Source organism: Octopus sinensis, linkage group LG1 (assembly GCF_006345805.1).
Source record: "Octopus sinensis linkage group LG1, ASM634580v1, whole genome shotgun sequence".
In the NCBI taxonomy this organism is placed as follows: Eukaryota; Metazoa; Mollusca; class Cephalopoda; order Octopoda; family Octopodidae; genus Octopus; species Octopus sinensis.
The window spans coordinates 169,751,930-169,775,235 of NC_042997.1; the positions used below are offsets into that span (position 1 = coordinate 169,751,930).

Consider the following 23,306-nt stretch of genomic DNA (forward strand, 5'->3'; position numbering starts at 1 on the left):
CAGTCAAATGACTGAAACAACTAAAAGAGTAAAGAGAGTATATGATTAGAAATGTAATTTTGAAGTGTTCATGGTCTCATAGCAAGGATCTAATCAAAGTCTTTTGCAATTAAAAAAAATGGAGAAAATTTTTTTAAATATCAAGTGGATGAATACAAAGTAAACATTATTTTCCATCTTATGGTTAGTTTTGCTTCACTTTGAAAAATAAATATTTACTTTATGGTTTATATTTTGAATTACAGATATATATATATATATATATATATATACAGGGGCACCAAAATCTTTTAAGTGTTTAGGGCCTCTATGGTCTTATGCCAGCACTATATGTGAGCATGTACATGTGTGTCTGTGTATTTGTGATATCAGATCACTGGTGTATTAATATCTGAAAGGATGAAAGGAAAAGTTGTCCATGATGGCATTTGAACTCAGAATGTAAAGTTGGAAGAAATGTTGCTTAGCATTTTGTCCAGCATTGTAATGATTCTGCCAGCTCACCACCTTACTACTATTACTAGTATTAAATATCAAATGATCACACCCATACACACATATAACGATAATGAATATATCTATGTGTATATTATATATGAAGTTATTACATGTTAAGTGTAGATTTCTGTACTTGATTTGGAAGACGGATGTAATAGAGGATCCCACTCAAAGAAAATGAAACGTACTTATGTAGAGTATTTCATTGCGTTTTTAACATTTAGAGACCCAATTTACATGAAGACAGTTTTTTGTTCACAAGCAAATTTGAATTCAAGTTAAAATTTATAAATCTGAATTTTCAGAAAGTGCTTTATTGTTTAGTAGAATAGTAAACAATCATTTCAGCTAACTCAGAATCTTTTATGAAAGTAAATGATATTCCTTTCAAATTAATTGGGATCTAAAAATATTTCTTTCATCAAGGAAGCCATATAGTTTTATAATGAATGCAAAAAGCAAATATTTAAGTGCTGATTTCACTTTAACAGATTTGCCAGAAATTTTGTGTATCTACTGAAGCATTATAGACAGCACATCAATCAATCAAATAATTGACATCACCAAGAGCAGAGTTTCATGTTTATTTTCCATATACGAAGAACTGTATATGTTGAATCTATTATTAACATCTATTAGATTAATTGATTGAGTTAGGCATAATGTTTTCTTAGGGAGGCTCTGAGCATCTAGCTAAAAGAAAGAAAAAAAAGTTCAGATTCTACTATTGTTATTGTGTTACACTTGAAAAAACATTTTTCTACTGCCAGTATTCTTACTGCCTGATTATTTACTGGTTGCTCTCTGAGAAAGATAAGATAAGGCTGCAGTGGTTTGAGTTTATTGATTAAAACAATCATGCATAACATATTGTGCTTTTAGATAAGACATTTTTCTCTAAATATATTAGTCTTCTGGCAGTTAGGGTCCAACAGTCATCAGTTCAAACCATATAACTGATGTTGGGCTGTTTGGAGTGGAAGATATTTTTAGTTAATATTTACATCTCTAATCTCTCCTATTGGAGCGGAAATGTTTAAAATGATGTTACATTCATTTTTCATTTATGGTGATTAATTTTAAGTGTGACTGCAGAACATGCACATCTTTTAAGTGAGACTTTCATTTATTAGCATCATATTTTGTTGTAAATCTATACATTTTGTGAATTATTTAATTTGATTTGGCCAAAATAAAAGGGAAAGAAGTGTTACATATTTTCTTGTTTAAATATCAATTGATTTTACTTCCATTGACGATTGCTACTTCTGCCGCTGCCACTACTACTGGTTATTTCACACTGTTCTTCCTCCTGGCTAAGCTATCATCAATTAAACTTTCTGTTTAAGTACTTGCCCTTATCTATTAGAACAAAAAGTATTATGTTATTGATTAAGCTAAGTTTCCAGACACAGCTGTATCAGCTTATTGTTACTATGTTGTAAATTCCATTATTTTCTCAAAATATTTCCTCATAATTATCTAAAATACTTGAAATTCAAATAAGCTGAAGTTTAGAAAGTTATGCTGAGGGTATGATTATTTTAAAACAAGCAAATTAGAGCATCTGTCTTTTAAAAATACATGTTCACCAATATTATTTTCAGAGTCAATCATATTAGCTTAGTTTTCCAACAATATAATTTGTATTAAGCTATATTAAGCTGATTTAGATCACAAATTATCCACCTTTTGTTTAAACCAAAGCTTAGAAAAGCTGATATTAAAGCTTCTTATGAATTTGTTAATTTTTATTTGTAGCTATATAAAGGCAGTTAGAATACTGTATAATATTTGAGACAATTCAGTACATGGAGGTGAATTCAAATCAGTGTTAGTGTGAATTATATAATAAAGTGTATACTTGAAATTTGACTACAATCATGCCTTGTTTTAACCTACACCTTGGTAATAAAGTTTTCAACTTTACTAGATTTTAGTTTGATAGTGAGTGATTTTTACAGAATGCACAACATATCAAATGGCAAGAGGAAAAGCAGATAAAATTTATTTGTTATCCTTTTTTTTATGTAATAACTGTGAGAAGTTATGTATGGGTATAGCAATTTTTAAAACATTGAAAAAGAATTGATGAAAGAAATCTGAAAGAAGTCAAAACATATGTGACTATACAGAAACACAATCAAAGAAAAATTAAAGAACAAAGCCAGGAAAGAACCATGTCTGTGTTCTATGGATGTTACCAACCTGTGTTTATCAGTATGTTATGAAATCTCAATTCTGCCATTTTATGATATTTAATGCATTTTGTATCACACATTATTGATTTGTATTTGTCCATTTCAATAATATGCAGTAAAGGTATTTTCAGTTTGTTTTTTTAAGTTATGAAATGGATCCCAGATTTTCATATTTTATTTTATCTCATTTCCTCACTATAACATATAAAGTAAAATATATTACACTAAAATAACCTATATATTTTAATCATTAAAAGGTGAGTTATGTTTTTTAGACAATATTTTCACTAAAGATGTCTTAAGAGCATATTTAACTCTGCATGTAAGGATATACTCTCTGATAGATTGAAATTCGAATAGTTTATCAGCTTAGGATTCTTAACCACTATAGGGACATGCATAAATATGTGTGTTATAAAGTTTTAGTTTGAAATTGAACTAGACTAGAATAACATACACACAGAGTAATAAGATTTGATATTTAGTTGGCTAAAATTATTGACACTGCTTGCTCACTTTGTCCTTATATTCCTACAGGAAAAGTAATGTTTTTTGATATATTTATTAAAGAAATGGTTTGGAAGTAATAAAGATTGTTTATTTTTCTGAAATATAGTACAAGTAAATCTAGACTCATTACATATGAGTCTGTTTTAACAGTAAACTCTGATCTGAGGCAGTTGATAAATATTAACCTCTTTAAAAACATTCTTCATTATTCATTAATTTCTGTGCAGTCACTGTATCTAAAGTTATCACCGACAGCAAAGGTATGCTTTTGCTATCAGTAATAACTTCAGATATGTTTTTCTTAACTGTATAGAAAATGATAAAATAATGTTAAAATATAGGAAACTTTGTTTACTTTTATATATAGTAGACTTAGTATTGAACAGTCTTAAAATGAAACCTGAGTTTAAATTTCAAGAGTATACAAGCTGAAAAGTTATCTGGCCTCTTTGATCTGCACTTCTGTATTTCTGAACACCCTCCTCTCTCTTTCTTCTCTCTCTCTCACGCACATACACACACACTAAAAGGCAAGGGAGACAGTGACTGAAACAAAGAATTCTGTATATACATAGATCCAAAATTACTTGCGCTGTTATCAATATCTGTACCATTTCATTAAAATGTCATCTGTGATGAAAGTAAATCTAACAGACTTTTAACATGTGACTTTGGGTTATAAAATAATGATTATTAGATTTATTCTTATACTAGCAGCATAGCCCGGCGTTGCCCGGGTATGTAAGAGCCCCTAGTAGGCAACGACTAATCCCAATCTAGTCCTTTCCCTCTAGGGAACGAAGGCGCATGTGTAGGTTGCAATGTCTTCTCTTCACTCCCAAATAACTATCAAACGGCTATCGATAATTCAACCCAACCAATTCCTACCAGGAAGAAATTACATTCGAGACTTTACCCCCACTTCTGCTAATAGCTGCTGCAGCCGCAAGTTATTCGAATACTATTTTTGTTTACACTTTCTTTATAACTACCACCCCAAACGTTTTACCTTAAATTTTTGACGTACCCTAAGGGTCCTTGGACGCTACTTGCAAACTCTTGGTTTATTATAAACCGCTTTTGTCGTGTGCATCAAAAAACCTTTTCCATTCGTTTGTTCAGTTTGGTCACTTTTGACTTTTTCGTTGTCACTCACATTGCTGCCCGCTTTTTTGCCGTTTTTGTACATTTTTATACATTTTTGGATACTTACCCCACGTGTTCCGAGAGTTAAAAAGGTCGAGTTGCGTCCCCTAGACAGTCTGTAGAAAATGTGTTGCATATAAAAAGCTTAGATTCTCGACCCGTGTCAAGTTTCATCAGAATCGGTTGAAAGCCGTGGTCAGGGTGAGGGTACAACCTGACAGACACACAGACAGACAAACTGCCATTTATATAGGGAGAGATTATGCCTTTCTCTTCACTCTGTTAGAGGTAGATATGTTTTTAATTCTTCACTATTGTAAATTTGTAAATTTATATAAATATAAAAATATAAAAAGAAAAAATATAAAAGAAAAAAAAGTTAATTGTTGAGGAATGTCCAATTTAAGGACTTTATCAATAACAGAAAATGGGGAGGTTATGAATATCAGAATTTATGTTTGTGAAATGATTACATATTATGAATGGATACTATAAATATTCATTCTAATACATATGTACACATACTTAATCATCATCATTAAAGTCTGTGTTCCATGCTGGCATAAAGTGGACAGGTTGACAGGATCTACTGATCCAGACTATGTTGGGTCCAGTGTCTAATTTGATGGAAGCTCTATCTCAGTGGTTCCCAAACTATGAGTCGCGACTCACAGATGGGTCGCGAACGGAATCTTAGTGGGTCACAAAAAGTTATAAAATTAACGCATTAGCTTTGATTAACTGCTGTCTATCGAGATAGTTCAAGACTTATAAGTGGATCATCATAAACTGGTGTGATAAATTGTGGGTCGCAACTCAAAAAAGTTTGGGAACCACTGCTCTATCTAATTAGGTGGCTGGAGGCTCTGTCTAATGTCAACCACTTCACAGAGTGTACTAAGTGCTTTTTCATGGTACCAACACTAATAAGGTTACCAAGGAACTCACAAGACAAGAACCCACAACTGAGTGAGGGTGCAGTTTTGAGGGAGGTAGCTCTGTACCAGCCGTCAGGAGAATAAAATATGAAAGAGGAACAGATGTCTTATGTTGAGGAGATATGGCTTACCCAGCAGGAAAGGAAGAAAGGATGATGGCAATAAGGGATATGGTCTCAGTAGGTGTGATTAGTTTATGGCATATACTATTCATTTTACTGTTGCTATTAAAATTTACTTAACAGTTATACCTGACATCTTATGTATGTAGAGCTAGCAGGGAAGTGTTTATCGATTCAATTTAGAAAGGTTTTTATTGTATAGAACTTCATGTTTAGCTGGTAAGAGGATGTAAGCTAAGTTATATTTCAGTACCTTTTCTTTATCTGATAGGTGAATCTGGGTTGGAGTATAATTGACCTTGTCTCATTTTTAAGGCATCATTATAATAAGGGCTGACTTGTCAAAGATTTCTTCAGAAATACATAATACTTTCATTTATACTATTAATAGAATTTTTGAATCCTATAATTGGGTAGCATCAACCTGTATCAATATAAGTGAGCTTTTCAATTGGTTTTCTGAAATTTATCTATGACTATATTTGTTGTTGTTATATTTAAGGCCAAAGTACAGAATGAGGCCGAAGTACTAAATGTTGAATGAGATTTCCCTTAGTGTATTTAGTGTATGCCTGTTTGAATTTTTATAGACAACTAATTCATCATTTCTTTGAAGGCCAATGTCTACAAAAATAAATCTTTTATTCAATGTATAGCTCACAAAGATGACTTCCAAGAGAGCATTATTTGAGTTGAGAAATCCCTTCATATCAGTGTGTCGTTGGATAACATACCAACAAACTTCCTCATATCAGCACCCCAATTTCCCCATGGTTCTCCACATAAGTCAACAAAACTTGATATGCAAGTACTTATCCTTTTCACGTTTTGCAACTGTCAAATGTTAAAGATCATGGGCATGTTGCTTTTAACAAATTCAAATCTACATTAAAAGTATGGGACAATGATAAAAGATTTTTGTAGCATATTATTCAATAGAACTTGTTGCAAATATTTTGCAAACAATTACAAGTTTGACAATTAACATAGTTTTTGACACAATACCTTTTCCTTTGGCAAAATGCAGAATAGATTTTTCCACTAACGTCTCACACACTATCGCTAGTTCTCTCAAAAAAATAATAGCCCATGAGAAGAAAAAAATTAAGGTGTTGCAAACTTAGATACTTTTTATCTTGTATATTTATGTGAAATCATGTATGTATTTGTAAATGTGTTTTTGTATTTGTATAATTGTGTGCGTATGAATGTATTTTTGTACATGTATGATTGTACATAAATATAACTTGTTTGCTGGTATTTATTTCTATGATCTTGCTCAGGTATTTATGTCTTTATATATGTGTATTTGCACATTATTTTCTAATTATTATCAATTTAATCTCATTAATTACTAAATAATAAAACCAACTTAGTTTAGGTGACAATTATATAACCTCTCTGGTTAATTATTCCTTAATCTGTTTATACTGATAAACCTAACCAGATTATTAATGCAGTACACTTAAACATGATATGTATACATGTTTGTGTTCAAACCAACCTGTGCTAGCACGGAAAACGGATGTTAAACGATGATGATGATGATGATGATGATTGCTCCAATAGAAATAAAATGTATTGCTTATCCATGTCTCTTAAAAACATCCCAACCTTGAGTAGGAGAACATAGGTAACTAGTTAACTAATTTCGTTTTTGTATTTGGTTTGCAATATTCTTTATGTAAATTCGCATGTTGAAGCATATTTTGTGCCTGGAGAGAGCCATTCTCTTTTAGTACCTTATTACTTGACATACTCACCGGTTCGATTTCCACACACTTATTTATTTTTTCTAAAATTTTCATTGTGTCTTACAATAGAGGTTGCAAGACAACGAAAATTTTAGGGAAAAAAAAAGTAAATGAGTGGAAACCGAACCAGTGAGTGCGTTAAGTAATAAGGCTCTAAAAGAGAATGACTATCTCCAGCCACAATAAAATTAGTTAATTGATTGCCTGCTTAAAAATTTGATCAATTTATTAGTCATTTGGAGTATTGGTGACCTTTCATTGACATTTGTGGTGACAGCACATAAGTTTTTAGCTTTACAGTTCTGTTATTTTCATATTTTTATACAGCTGGTCTTTCAAAATAAAAATTAATTTGAAATGTACAAATTTTTCAGTTAAATTCGCCAATGTGTCTATCAATCTCTTGTGCTGATCTTTTATATTATCATATATATAAAAGAAAAAGGATATTCTCTAGAATATCTATGCTACTGTATAAATGTGCTCACAAGGAAATATATATACTGTTGGTACTGAAGCTGTTACTGTTGTAGCTATTGGGTACAAAAAGCACTTACACATATTTCTCATCATGCTGCAGTTCATTTTGCAACAACTATTTGATGACTAAATTTGTCAATATTAATTTTATTTCAGCTTATGATTATAAAAGTGTTAGTTTGTCAGTCACTTGTTGGCTATGGTTGTAGGGAAAAAAATTTAACTGAAATTGACCTAGTTTTTAAAAAATTTAATTGAAATTAAACTATTTCTTATATTTGTTTTGCAAAAATTATTTGCCACCTATTGTATTTTATCTGTTTTGTATTTAATGTTTGCATTATTTTTTTTTTTTTTGAGACTATCATAAATTTAGCACTTTGTTATACTTTATCTCTTCTAATAAATTTTTTTCTTTTCTTTCTATTGCAGCTAATCAAATGCTTTACTGTAAAGCTGGCAGACACTCAGAAGACAAAAAATATTGTGAAAATAAGAGACTGTGTCATTAAATAAAGCATTCAGCCTCTGATGAAATTTGTGCTGTCATCTTATGAAATTACCTGTGATACATTGTTTGAATGATCTGAATTTGATAATCATCATGCTGCACCTTTAATGGGATACTGTACAACTTCAAACTTCCCTTTAAAATTACAACATGGAACTAATTGCCCTAAGATTTTATCCCGCAGTTCCATGCATTTTCCACTGTTTAAAAAGAGAATTCTCCTCCCTTGGATCTTAAACAAATCAACTAGTCAGATTTTAAAATAGCTTCTTGTTAATTCTTAACAATGAATATTTAAAGAACTTGTAAATATTACCTAACAACTATTGTTAAACTTTTATTTTCTGTTTAAGGAAATGATCCCTAAAATATTAGCCAACTTGAATATTGTTTGATAATCAACAAATTTTATTATTGATCTCATATTGTTTTCTGCAAATATTTTTTATTTTCTCTATAATTAATCTTGTAATGTTTTCTTGTGTTATCTCAGACTTCCCACATGTTTTCATGCTAAATATCACCTCAGGCATGAATATGTTTCTCAGTATTAACTAAATTGATTTATGAGATTTAGTAGCTTTCCTTCACCTGTTCAGGGGATCCAACTTTTCTTTGATACTATTTAATTTATTTCATTAGCTCTAGTTTCAGATTTTGTGTCTCAGCTGGTACCATGCCTTTCAATTTGTTACAAAGGTTACGGTCTGTCAATCGTAAACTGATAATTATTTCTGGTCTGATTTATTTATCACTTGTTTTCTTATTCCATGGTAGACTAGAATTTGAACAGCAACTTGATAACCGTTTTAAAACAGTTTTTTTCAAAAGAAACCCTGTTCATTTATACTTGAAAAAAAACACCTCTGCAACAAGTATTTCCCATTCATTACATTCCTCATTGAAAAATAAAATGGAATTGCATGTTAGAAACATCTCCACAAAACCACATGTCCATATTCAAGCAAACACTCCTAATTTCACTTTACCTTACAAAAATATAAACATCACTCATGCACCCAATTATAAAAACTGTTATCAATCTTCTTCCAATGTTGGCAACAACACATTCCACCGGATATCAGATGGCATATTTATTTATTCTGCATATTTGGATGATCGTCACTCAGTTCCATTTGTTCGTGTCATGACCATAATAGCTCAACGTAAATATAAACTGCGATATTTCTGTCATTTTCCTGGCAATTTTTGGACCGATGGTCTTGTATATCAGATGTGTGAAAACCACAATAAACATTTTGGTGGTTATATAATATCTTGCCCTCTACCATCTTCAAAACCTGACCAACAAAAATTATTCTGTTCTGTGAGTATATCTTTAAAAAAAAATGGTGACACAAATCACAGTTCATTCATTCCAATTACAAAGATTCGTACAAATAGTCAACCTTTTAGCTATGGAATATGCATTCCACCTTTGTTTGGTAATATATCCCAAGAACACTTAGTTGAGTATATTGAGTTATCCAAGTTACTAGGTGTGCAACACCTGTACTTTTACAGTTTTCGTTTATCTGATGCTGCAACTCATGTTTTGGAATATTATGAAAAGCAAAACATAGTAACTATAATTCCTTGGAAGCTGCCTGTTGAGATTCATGATAATACTATTTGGTACAATGGTCAACTGATTGCGCATAATGATTGTTTATATCGATCAATGAGTCAAGTCAAAATGGTAGCATTCAATGACCTTGATGAATTCATCATTCCACACAATGGTTCAACATGGACAGATTTTGTTAATAGACTAAGTGGTGAAAATGTTTGTGGATTTTCATTTTGGAGTGCATTTTTTGATCCCTCCACAGGAAGACCACATCCTTCTGGATTGTTTACCATGAGCCAAACTGGGCGCTCAGCTAAGTTCAGCCAAGTGCGAACAAAAGTACTTGTTGAACCATTGAAAATATTTGAAGTTGGCATACATCATGTAAGTAAACCAAATGAAGAACATTACAAGATGTTGAGAGTGGACACAAACGTTGCATTCCTACATCATTACAGAAAATGTGTTTCAAATTATGGCATGAAATGTGATAAATTTATACCTGATAGGGCCATATACCGATATTTTGATGATTTGAAGACTGCTTTTGATTCACAGTTAAAAATAATACGCCAAATAAATTCCACTGCTTAAATTTTTTATAGCTTTTTTCTTTTTATTGCAAATTATTTTACACAGGAATTTTTAACTTGGCTGTCTTTATGAAAACAGCTTTGTATCTGCTGTTTTTGTTATTTCTTTCTTTCTTTTCTTTTCAAATCTAGAAACATCCAGTTCTTTGTAAAATAGTTTTGTTTTTCCCAATATAAAAGTTATACAGCTTTTACATATATAATTTGACATACAAGGGTTGGGTGGATAGTTCCTTGGCTGACCAAGATACACTCATGGAACGTGACCAAATGAGAGATATTTTTCAACATCATTCTCCTTCCAGTCTACACACTTCTTCCATCAGTGTTGCAGTGCTTGGATCCCATTGGTGAAGAAGTTTTCATCCTGTTGGTCAAAAAAGTCATCAACGGTAGATATGACATCATCATCACTAAGATACTGGTTCCTTGCCAAGTGTCTTTTTATGCTGAGAAACAGAAGATGGTTAGATGGGCCAAATCAGGAGAATAGGGAGAGTACCCAACTAGTTCAAAGTCACAGTCATGCACAGCAGCCATTGAAGCAAAAGACTTGTGTGCTGAAGCATTTTCCTGATGAAACAAGACCCATTTTGTCAATTTTCCAAGGTGTTTGGTCTTGATAGCCTTTCGTAACTGCCTCAACAAGTTAGCATAGTACTCTCCATTGATGGTGTGGCCCTTTTGAAGATACTCAATAAACACAGTGCCTTTTGTATTCCCAAAGACTGGGGCCATCACCTTCCTTGTAGATGAAATTACCTTTGGAGCAGGTAAGGTGGGGTGTTTCCACTGTATGGATTGTCTCTTTGTCTCTGGCTCAAAGTGATGATGCCAACACTCATCCTGGTTTAGAAAACATCCAAGGAAACAAGATGAGTCTGTCTCAAAGTCAGATTTTCCTGTGATGGGATCAACCTGGTGTGCTTTTGATCAGGTGTCAGAAGACACAGCATCCACTGAGCAGAAACTTTCATCATGCCAAGCTCATTGTGCAGAATATTCTCTACTCTCTCATGGGATAAGCTAATATCATTGGCTATTTAATTTATAGTCAATCACCTCTCATTCATTACTATGTGGGGAACACAATCAACGTTTGCCTCAATGTTGGCAGCTGCAGGATGTCCAGACTTTAGGTCATGTTCAAGACTCTCCCTTCCAGTCCTAAATTCAGCTGCCCGCTTTTGCACTGTTGATAAAGCTGGATCGTCATCCCCTAATGTAGCAACCATGTTGGTATGAACCCTTTTTCTGCAAGTACTTGCTAACAGCACAATGTCAAGAGTTGTCCATTTTCAACAGAAGTCGCTACCAGTTACTCTTGAAGTCTTCTTTGAACAGTTTGATGTCAGTTGACCTGGAAAGAAACAATACAGTTATTAAGAAGAAGAGCTGAAATTAAGTCATGCAAGATTTCACAGCTGTTGCATCACTCCTTCATAGTCAACCTATGAACTTTTGAGCCCAACCTTGTATATTTCTTGACTGCTCTGTATTTATATATTAGTATTCATACCTGACTTTTGTTATATAATTTGTGCGTATGTATTTGTGAGAGCCAGAGAGTGAGAGGTTTTGTTAGATTATATCATCATGCAACAATAAGTACTTATGTATTTTAAACTTCTGTATCAACATTTATTTAGATAAGTTCATATTTTCCAAATTTACATTTTCTCAGTTCTAGTAAATTGGTAGTCTGAAAAAAAAAGAAAAAAAAACTGTTGTATGTTTAGAAAAGAACAGTTCTCATACATATTTGCATAATAATAATAATAGTTTCAAATTTAGGTATACGGTCAGCAGTATTGATGGGAGGTTTGGTTAGTCAATTACATTATTCCTTATTTTTGACTGGTACTTTATTTTAGACTCCCAGAGGGATGAAAGGCAAAGTTATCCCGAGAGGAAGAATTTTTAACTCAGAATGTATACAACCAGAACAAATACTGCAAGGCATTTTTCAGACATTCCAATGATTCTACCAATCTGTTGTTCCATTGGTATCTTACTTAGGCACAAAGCTAGCAGTTTTGAGGATGAAAGGCAAAGTTACCTCGGTAGAATTTGAACTTAGGACATAAAGAACTAGAAGAAATACTGCCATACATTTTGCTTGCTTGCCACCTTAATAATAATAATAATAATAATAATAATATTGGTTTCAAATTTTGGCTCACGGTCAGCAATTTAGGGGAGGTACTTATTTTATCAACCTTGAAAAGATGACAGGCAAATGTATACCTGGAAGAAATGCCTCTCATCATTTTGCCTGGCATGCTAACGATTCTGCCAGCTTGCTGCCTTAATAATATGATTAATAATAATAACGTTCTACTATAGGCATAAGGCCTGAAATTTGCTGGGAGGGAGCAACCCCAGTGTCATATACCTGGAAGAAATACCTCTCATCATTTTGCCTGACATGCTAACGATTCTGCCAGCTTGCTGCTTTAATAATATGATTAATAATAATAACTTTCTACTATAGGCATAAAGCCTGAAATTTGCTAGGAGGGAGTAACCCCAGTGTTCAACTGGTGCTCATTTTATCAACCCCCAAAAAGATGAAAGGCAAAATCAACCTCAGCAGAATTTCAACATAAAGATGGGTGAAATGCTACTAAGCATTTTGTCCAGCCTGCTAATGGTTCTGCCAGTTCACCACCTTAATAATAATAATAGTTTCAAATTTTAGCACAAGGCCAGCAATTTCAGAGTCAGGGATAAGTCAATGATATCAACTCAACTGGTATTTATTTTATCAACCCCAAAAGGATGAAAGGTAAAGTCAACTTTTGCGGAATTTGAACTCTGAAACTAAAGGTGAGAATGAAAAGCTACAAAGCATTTTGCCTGGTGTGCTAATGGTTTTGTCAGCTCATCACCTTAATAATAATAATAACAAAAATAAATTATAATCATGTTCATTATTATTATTTGCCTAAAGTTAATATATTTTCAGTTATTTAATGATTTATCGAGTTAAGTGACATAAGCATTAACTTTGGTATTAATATTTTACCCCTTAAAATTAAATTTGCTCAAGATCTCTATATTCTATTAAATACAATTTTTCATATCTGCCTAATGTCAACATTATTGATATTGATTTTATAGCTGGTGTCTTTCATTATCATTTTCTACCTTGTCAGACCAATTTTCTACCAAAATTTAAAATATCAAAACAAGGGAAAATTTATGAAAACTTGCATAGACTTTATTTTAGTGTTAAACCATTCTTCTGAATATGAAACAGCCTTTCATCTATCTCCTGAATTTTGCAATATCATTTTATATTATTGCTATAAGTTTACAATTGATAGTTAAGATAAACATGCCAGCGATAATATAGTTTCTCAAATATAATAGATTTTTCCATCCTCAAATACTCACTGATCTTTATCCAAATCAAATATAATGCTGAATTATATATTATATATTATGCACTTATATATATATATATTGTATGTGCATGTTTATGTGTGTATGTATGTGTATGTATATATATATATATATATATATATACATATATATTCATCATTGTTTAATGTCTGCCTTCCATGCTAGCATTTATAGATATATGCATATTTTTATATATATATAATGATGATAATATTGTATGTGTATATGCATGTTATATATATATGTGTGTGTGTGTATATATATGTGTATATATTATACTTAAATATATATATATATGTATATAGATATATATAGATATGTATATATATGTATATAGACAGGAAAATAAGTGGTATCAGGTCAGATTATGACATTTATATAGTGTATATGGAGAAAAGAATGTTTTAAGGAGTTTAAACAGAATAAATTAGTAAAACTTCAATTCAGGAATGTTCGTAATAGTTGTGATATACAGGATGACCATAAAGCTCAAATTGATGGGGATGTGAAATTACTGTATTACAGTACATTTAATTTTGCATCACTAATGGTGGGAACAATACTAAAATTGTTAATGTAGTTAAGTAAAATTGTTGACATCCAAATCTGTTTTGGATTTTACCTGTGATGATTTACCTTAACCTACTATATAGTATCAATATTACAGTCATAATTATACCAGGCTTTCTCGTGCAGCAGACATGTTTGGTCTCATGGTCAATACTTTAAAGACTGAGCTGCTTTACCAGCCCCCACCAAGATGTCCTACTTATCTCAGTATTACAGTGACTTTCTCTTACTCTTTACTCTTTTACTTGTTTCAGTCATTTGACTGCAGCCATGCTGGATCACCACCTTTAGTCGAGCAAATCGACCCCGGGACTCATTCTTTGTAAGCCCAGTACTTATTCTATCGGTCTCTTTTGCCGAACCGCTAAGTGACAGGGATGTAAATACACCAGCATCTGTTGTCAAGCGATGCTTGGGGGACAAACACAGACACACAAACATATACACACACATATATATATACATATATACGACAGGCTTCTTTCAGTTTCCATCTACCAAATCCACTCACAAGGCACTGGTCGGCCCGAGGCTATAGCAGAAGACATTTGCCCAAGATGCCACGCAGTGGGACTGAACCCGGAACCATGTGGTTGGTAAGCAAGCTACTTACTACACAGCCAATTCTGTGCCACTTGTACTAATTCTTCTGACGTCAGAGTCAAGAAGTAAATATAGTCTATTACAAAGGCTTTTGGCTCTTTTGAGAAGTGTTTATGGAGCTACCAAGATACTACCCACAAAACAAAAATAAAGATATACAGTACTGCTGCGTTACCTTGCCTCCTCCTCTCCACAGAATGCACGGCCCTCTACCACAGGCACATCAAGGTAAAGCAGCTCAGTCTTTGAAGTATTGACCATGAGACCAAACATGTCTGCTGCACGAGAAAGCCTGGAATAATTATGACTGTAATATTGATACTATATAGTAGGTTAAGGTAAATCATCACAGGTAAAATCCAAAACAGATTTGGATGTCAACAATTTTACTTAACTACTTTAACATTTTTAGTATTGTTCCCACCATTAGTGATGCAAAATTAAAGGTACTTTACGAGATTCATATGAACTTAATACAGTAATTTCACATGCCCATCAATTTGAGCTTTATGCTCATCCTGTATATCACAACTATTATGAACATCCCTGAATTGAAGTTTTACTAATTTATTCTGTTTAAACTCCTTAAAACATTCTTTTCTCCATATACACTATATAAATATATAAATGTCATAATCTGACCTGATACCACTTATTTGCCTGTCTATATACATATATATCTATCTATCTATCTATATATATATATATATATATATATATATATATATATATATATATATATATATATATATATATATAAGTAAAATACACACACACACACATATATATATACATAAGTATAATACACACACACACACACACACACATATATATATAAGTATAATACACACACACATATATATATGTATATATATATATATATAAGTATAACACACACACACACACACACATATATATATATATATATATATATACACACACACAATCCAACTTTGTCATCTGTGCTCCATCTTGCATATTAAATGGCAGGATCCTGATATAGAGGTCCTGCACAGCAGTGGCACAGTTAATGTGAAAGCCCTCATTATCTCATTGGAGCTGCATTGGGCAGGCCATATTTGTCAGACAGAGGGCAACAGGCTCCCAAAGTTGTTTTCTGTGCTGAACTGTGTCAGGGCAGAGAGAACTGTGGTGGCCAGAGGTTGTGATATAGAGATGTGCTGAAAAGACATATGATACATCTCCCCAGACTCCTGGGAAGAGAAGGCTCTATGGCATAATGAATGGCACCAGTCACTGAAGCTCATAATTCCAGACATTTGAGAAAAACAACAGAGAATACAAGACAGAATATGAGTGGCATCACTCTTGTGTCAAGCAACTGCATGTGCAGCAGATCAAGAGCAGGTTTTCTAGCCCACATGTGAACCTACCAGTGATGTCAACATTGACCTATGATGGACAGCAACTGTCACCAATGTTACAGACTTATCTTATAACTATTTCAGGAGTGAATATCAGAATCATTATGATCTTTCCTGAATCAAATTTATGTTGATTTCCTGTGATCTTAATTCTATTCATTGCATAAATATATAAATGTCATAAACCATTCTGATACCAGTTGTTTGCCTGTCTGTACCAATTCAGTTGAAACACTGCCAGTAGCCAATCTTCATTTAGGCAACTATAACATTCCTGCATTTTAAATTGCAGTTCAAGTTGGAGATTAGACAGGAAGTCAAGCTGAGCACTAACTGTATCATCAGACATAATATTACCTGGTGTGTGTGTGTGTGTGATATACTCTATATTCTCTATATGTGTAAATATGTATTGTGTATATGCATATGCAAAAACACAGAAGTACATATGTTGTATATCTTATTTTACTAGTTCCAGTCCAAGGGCATTGCCTATTTAATTTGTACAGCTTCTAGGAGTTTGATCCTATGACCCTTAGTTTTAGTTATTGCAGTGACATTCATTTGTTCGGAATTATAAATAGATTATCCAGATACTTCTTGAATACATCCATATCTACTCCCTGTAAATTTCTGTTTCTTTGGTAAGATATTAAAAATCTGTGGGCTTTGAAACCTGAGCTGTTGCAGTATGTGGCTGATTTTCAAGAGGAGGGTGGAACCTTTGAGATTATGCACTGATCACCAGTAAGGGGATTGTTAAAGCTCTCAGTAATAAAGTGTGGCCACAAGTCTTTCAAGATCACTGCATAACTTAATTGTTGCACTGAGGTAATTTTCTTTCTGTAACATCATTAGATTATATTATGCATCAGTTGGAGTGGTGTTCTTATCTTGATTGTTTCTTTCACTACATTTCAGCTGTGTATATTCTGGCCTTCTTCAGGTGTCTGGTAATTTAGCTTAGTATCTTACTTGAGTTGAACTAAATTTCTGGGTGACTGCACCACATTAACCAACATCTTTATCCATATGGTATAAAATTCCTCACCAAAGAAATATAGAATTGTTATATCATTAGATTGTTTTTAGATCTGCTCTTATTTAATGCTGTTTGGTGACCAGAGTTATGAGTAATAGTCCAAATGGCTAAGGACAAAACATTTTCCACAAAAGCATTATGTTGTACTAAATAATATCTCAGGATCCATTCCATCATCCTTTTGTATATCATTGCCATCTTGCTAATGTGTACATACAAATTTATGCCCAGGTTATGTACAGACTATACTCTCTAACTACTATCCTTCCAGGTCCCTATGTATCCTGGTTGTGGATTGTTTGTAGGCTGATAGTAAAGGGTTTGGAATTTTCAAGCATTAAATTTCATGTTATTTTCTTCGGCCCTCTTATAGATTGCATTAAAGTCTTGCTGTAGATTTGCAATATTACTGGGATTCTTTATTACCTGAAATACGTTTGTATTATCAGTATAACTAGTGAGAATGGTTATTTCACAAGCATCTGATATGGCCTCTACAAACGGTAATGGACCCCAAGTCAGTTCCTTCTGAAACAGCTTAAAAGTTGATGTTTCCTTTGAGAGAACACTATTGGGTTGGCACACCATACATACATGTATGGGTGGACAACCATATGTGGCTAGGATTCTCCACAAACTACCATTACACACTCTCAAAAGCCTCATGAAGATTCTAAGTATTATGAGACAAGAAACAATTCTTGATACAGAATTTCTCAGATGCATCCAGTTTATTTGTTATGCTCAAGCAGTTCCAACTGCATGTTAGGAAACTAAGTCTAGACAATTACAAGCAATCTTCTATTCTTAGCTTGCAAATACCAGGTGTAGTCTTGATGCACCTGTAAAAAATCCAAAAGCAGTCTGAAAGTAACCTTAAAAGACTCTTGGATCAACCCAAACTCATGGGGTGGTCTTACTCAAGACAGGTCTGCATAGAAAGTTTCTTGCCCTAGTGGTTCCAAGGTATTGAAATGTCAATGAATAAGTATGGCAGGAGCCAGAGGGAACCTTGCAAATCACGCCCTAACTATCCTGGTATAGGTGAACATCAGTGTATAGTATATTGCAAATATTCCTCTACTAGAATGGGCCTTCTTGACCACTACAGAACTCATAGTTGAACAAACATCTTTTTTTTTTCTTACCCTTCTTTCTTTTCTTTTCTTTTGTTTATTTTGCAGCTGCTAAGTCATGGACAAATTTGACAAATTTTAATCAAATTTCATAGTGTGTGTGTATGTGCATGTGAGTACCAGCAGTGTGAAATCTATATAATAATCTGCTTGTTCCTTTGCCTGTTATACTTTGGTTAGTAAGAGAGGTGGAGTAAAAATGAGAGAGAGGGAGAGGAGTGTGAGTAGAGAAGAAAAAAGTGGGGAAGAAGATTTATAATAATGTCAAATGCATCACGTGCTTAGTTGAAGGGAGAGGCAAAGAGCAAGAGAAAAAAAGGGAGAAAGAAGTACTAACAACAACACAGGATGGGGAAGGAAAGGAAGAGAAAGTGATTTTTCGGATGCAATATTACATGAGGGTAATGTTCTGGTAATGAGGTTAAAGAGAGAGATGGACAGGGAGGCAGTTATATTAAGAGACTGAGGGAGGCAGATAGCGTTTGTATTGTCAGATACAGCAATGAAATGAAATGAGCTTTGTTACTCAAAACTATAGTGATGATGATGGTGGTGGTGGTGTGTTGATAGTGAAAAGAATTTTTTTTTTTATTGAACTAAATCTATATTATTATTATTCTACCTGTTTAGTCACACTTTAGTTTGTTAGAGAGAGAGAGGAAGAGGGAATGTGAGAGAGAGTGAGAGAGCAGATAGCCAGTCAATGCATTATGCTGTCACTCTGAGAGAAAGAGAAATGTTAAAGGCATGAAGAGGGGAATTACATGGTTAAAAAGTTTGTTAAAGAGGTAGAGAGCAAGTGAGAAATAGGGACATTTGAAAATCATACAACATATTATTGTGACTGGAAGTAAAATAACTAAGCAAAACAAAAATGCAAATGATCCTTTCTTTCTTAAAAAGCTTCTCTTAATTTTTTCATTCTGTGGAATTTCTACAGGTCCCACTATTATGTTAATAGTTAAATAATTTCTCTTGAAGCAAATTCTTCTATAAATAGTAGCATATAATACATAGGGTTATATACAACTTAGATGGGAAAAGTTGGAAATTTGCCTGCAGTATTTGAACCATGCATTTTCTCTATCAGTCACACTAAGGCCACCTGCTGTCTTCCTTCCATTGAATTAAAAGCCTTAATCTTATCAGGAAGAGAATTTGTTTCCATTTAGTATGCGAATGTAGAATTATTGATAAATATCTATATAAATCTATATTGATGATGTTCTCAACTTCAGTTCATAGTGAATTCTGTCCCCCACTCTCTTCCTTCTATACATCAATAACTTATTTATTACCACATCTTGCAACACCCACTTTCATGCAAGCCTTCATGCCTCCCTCACTTACCCTGACCATACATCATCCACATGCAACCTACACACCATATGCCAAATTTACATTGATTCTCTAAACAGAGACCTTGAAAGCATCCTCCAGTGGGACCATGCCAACTTTGTTTCTTTTAACTGCAAAAACTTCAGACACTGCTCATATTAAGACACACCATTGCTTCAGATCTCTTCTAAATATGTGGCATTATGCTATAGCACTCACAGTTCTCCAGATATTGGGCACTCACAATCACCAAAAATCCCTCCTGACAAAAAGCACATCCTTAGCATAGCTATGACTGCATCCTAAAAACTAGCCCTTTTTCTGAGGGACAGATGGTATTTCAGTCTCCAGCAGTTACTGATACCCTACAGAGTTCAAGTGAAATAGTATATTCACATCTGGGACTGTTTTGCAGCTACACATTGAAATTTTGGGCAGTATTCAGTGAAGACTCACTCAGCTGATTGTAGTCAGTCACTAATGACCCATAGCTATGTTGTCTCCTCTCTGTCCTTTTTATTGCTGCTATAATACCCCTTTTCTTCAGAACTGACTGGTCTCATAGCTCTACCACTCAGGCATCCAGAACGCACGCATTTCTCCAGTCTCATCCCGTTTGTTGTGTCCAGTACACCAAGGCTCACATTAACCACTCTGCCTTGTACTTTCTCTCCAGAATATCAGCTCTTTGGAATCTCTTTATTGCAGATGTTAACTGCAACAGTTTACAAAGAACATTATCACCATCAACTTCTCCAGTCTCGACGTGTCCACAAGGCTCAAGGGCACTGTCCCTTCTTCCACATCTAACAAATAGCAAAAAAAATAATTAGAATAGAAATTCCAGGCATAGAAATAAAACCTAGAAACTGGAGGTTTCAAAGTAAATTTAGCACAAACTAGAGTATTAGAAAGTGGAAGAAAAGACAAGAATGCTGATACTACCAAGAAAATGTCGAAGCTTGACATGTAGAAAAGGAGTATTTAGGAATTCCATACAATGTGCCCAGTGTAAACTATGGGTACCCATGACGTGTAGTGGGATCACAGACAAGCCAGTTAATATACTTTATTTATGACAGATCCAGAGGGGGCAGTAAATATTAAGCAGCACTCTCAAAATAGCTGATAGCTTCTGTTAATATTCAAAGTGAAGGGCAGGTTGCATAAAACTTGTGCATGAACGCAGAGGACTTGTGAAAAGTAGAAAAAAATAAAGTGTATATGCCCTGCTGGATGTGTAAAACTAATGTGCTTGGACAATAGGACATAAATGAATTGAGAGAACAACTGAACATAAGGAGAATCAAATGTAGTGTGCAAGAGAGAAGACTGCACTATTATGGACTTGTAATATATATATAAAGGAGGATAGCTATCTAAAGAACTGTCACACAAAAGTAAATAGAAACTACAGAAAAGGGAGACTTGCGACAAAATGGTGAAAGCAGATCTAAAGTTATTGTATCTTGCAGTGATGATAACAAAAGACCCTATGAACTATCAACACACTATGCAGAAGATCTGCTCATCCTTCTTGGAACGGTGAAACAGATGTTGAAGTTTATGTATATGTTGGTATGTGTATATGTGTGTATCTATAAATAGGCTTGTAGTTTAAGGTAAATGTATTCTACATATTAGCATGTGTGTGTGCAAAATTAAAAACATGAAGATAAAAATAACAATATAGGGTTTTGTGCTCAGGAAAAACAAAAGCAAAAGTCTTTTACATTTTGAGCATACACTCTTCTACAAAACTACAGAAAGAATAGATGAGGAGAGAAAAAAGGACAAACATGTCTCAACTAGACCATTGTTGCCTACTTAAATGGCTGTGTGTATATATATGTATGCGTAGATAGATAGATAGATAGGTAGCCTATCTCTCATTCACACTATATATATATTTAATCATCATCATCACCATATATCAGTGTCCCATGCTGGTATGGTTTGGTTGACTTGACGGGGTTTGTTGGGCTCAGTGGCTATTGGGCACCTGTTTCTATTTGGTATGGTTTCTATGGATAGAGACCCTTTCTAACACCAACCACTTTACAGTATGTACTTGGTGCTTTTTTCATACCACAAACACTAAAAAGGTTGCCAAGCAACTTTCACGACCAAAAGCCTTGAGTGCAATGGTTGTTGAGTACCTTATGCTAGGAAAATAAAGAGAGGGAAAAGTATGAAAGGAAGTGACCAGAGCAGAACAGGTTTCTTATTGAGGGAAAGCTTATGTGACTACTCACATTTCAGAAGGGAGATGTAGGTCAGAGTTGGAAAGTAATCTAAGTGGTAATGAGGTGGTGGAAGAGACATTAAAGTTACAAGCTGGGTAGAAATGAGTGGAGCAGAAGTGCCAGGAGCATATGGATAAAATTGGAGGTGTCTTATTGTGCAGAGTAGCAGAATAGAAATGATGAGAGATGACATGTTGAGTAAGTTGAAGGAGTGGATGCAGGAGGGCAAAAAGAGAGTTAGATGCAGCATATGAAGAGAATGGTGTGTATGATGGTGACAGAGGAAAAGATAATTTGGTGGAACAGTGGTGCTGTCGAGGTTTTCAATGAAAGTATTACACAGATGAAGTTGTTTTGGAGAGTAAAGGAGGTGGAATCAAGGTATCAACAATTCCTAAGAGATAGGAACATAAACCAGCTGCAGTTTGTCAATGACTACATTTTCTACTACTTTTGGCAGTCTTTTAAATGTCATGATCTGGTATTAAAAGAGTTTTGCCAGTCGAATTCATTCCTGTATTTAGTTTCATGTCTGTTATTACTAATAGTCCCTTCTCTTTTTTTTATGAGCTCCAAGGTGATCAGTACATAAGCATACCAGCAATACTAATCACATAGCAGAAAACCAGCACAAATCAGTATGCGTGTGTGTATGTCATATCCATAATCTCACAACACCTCATGCTATGTGTGATGAACATAATTTTAAGTATGTGTTATATATATATATATATATATATATATATACATATATATATATATATATCTGTATGTATGTATTTATGTATATATATGCATATGTAAACATATATGTGTGTGTCAGTATATGTATGTATATGTATACATATATATATATATGTGCATCACTTGTGAAGACCTGTTGAGGCAAGTGCTAATCAAATCAAATGACACTTGTGAAGACCTGTTGAGGCAAGTGATAATAATAATAATAATAATAATAATCATAATCAAATCAAATCAAAACAGATGAACATCAATGGAATTTGTATCTTTATATGTGTGTGTCAGTATATGTATGTATATGTATACATATATATATATGTGCATCACTTGTGAAGACCTGTTGAGGCAAGTGCTAATCAAATCAAATGACACTTGTGAAGACCTGTTGAGGCAAGTGATAATAATAATAATAATCATAATCAAATCAAATCAAAATAGATGAACATCAATGGAATTTGTATCTTTGTGGTACCAATGCCGGTGGCACACAAGAAAACCATCCGAACGTGGC

At 33.6% G+C, this 23,306-nt stretch overlaps 2 protein-coding genes across 6 annotated transcripts in view; both read left to right on the forward strand.

Moving 5' to 3' along the window:
- The window catches only part of LOC115215190 (beta-1,4-galactosyltransferase galt-1), a 105,262-nt gene extending 94,932 nt beyond the window's left edge, over positions 1-10,330 (forward strand). For 3 of the 4 annotated variants that reach the window (XM_036506948.1, XM_029784381.2, XM_036506944.1), the window contains exon 2: positions 8,082-10,330. In XM_036506948.1, coding sequence (XP_036362841.1) covers positions 8,837-10,324 — 1,488 coding nt within the window. In that variant the 5' untranslated portion in view covers positions 8,082-8,836 and the 3' untranslated portion in view covers positions 10,325-10,330. Of the gene's footprint in view, positions 1-2,555; positions 2,719-8,081 lie in introns of those variants that run through there. The other variant, XM_036506945.1, reaches the window with a different exon arrangement.
- The window catches only part of LOC115215175 (activating signal cointegrator 1 complex subunit 3), a 526,302-nt gene that overhangs the window by 216,709 nt on the left and 286,287 nt on the right, over positions 1-23,306 (forward strand). The window lies entirely within an intron of this gene.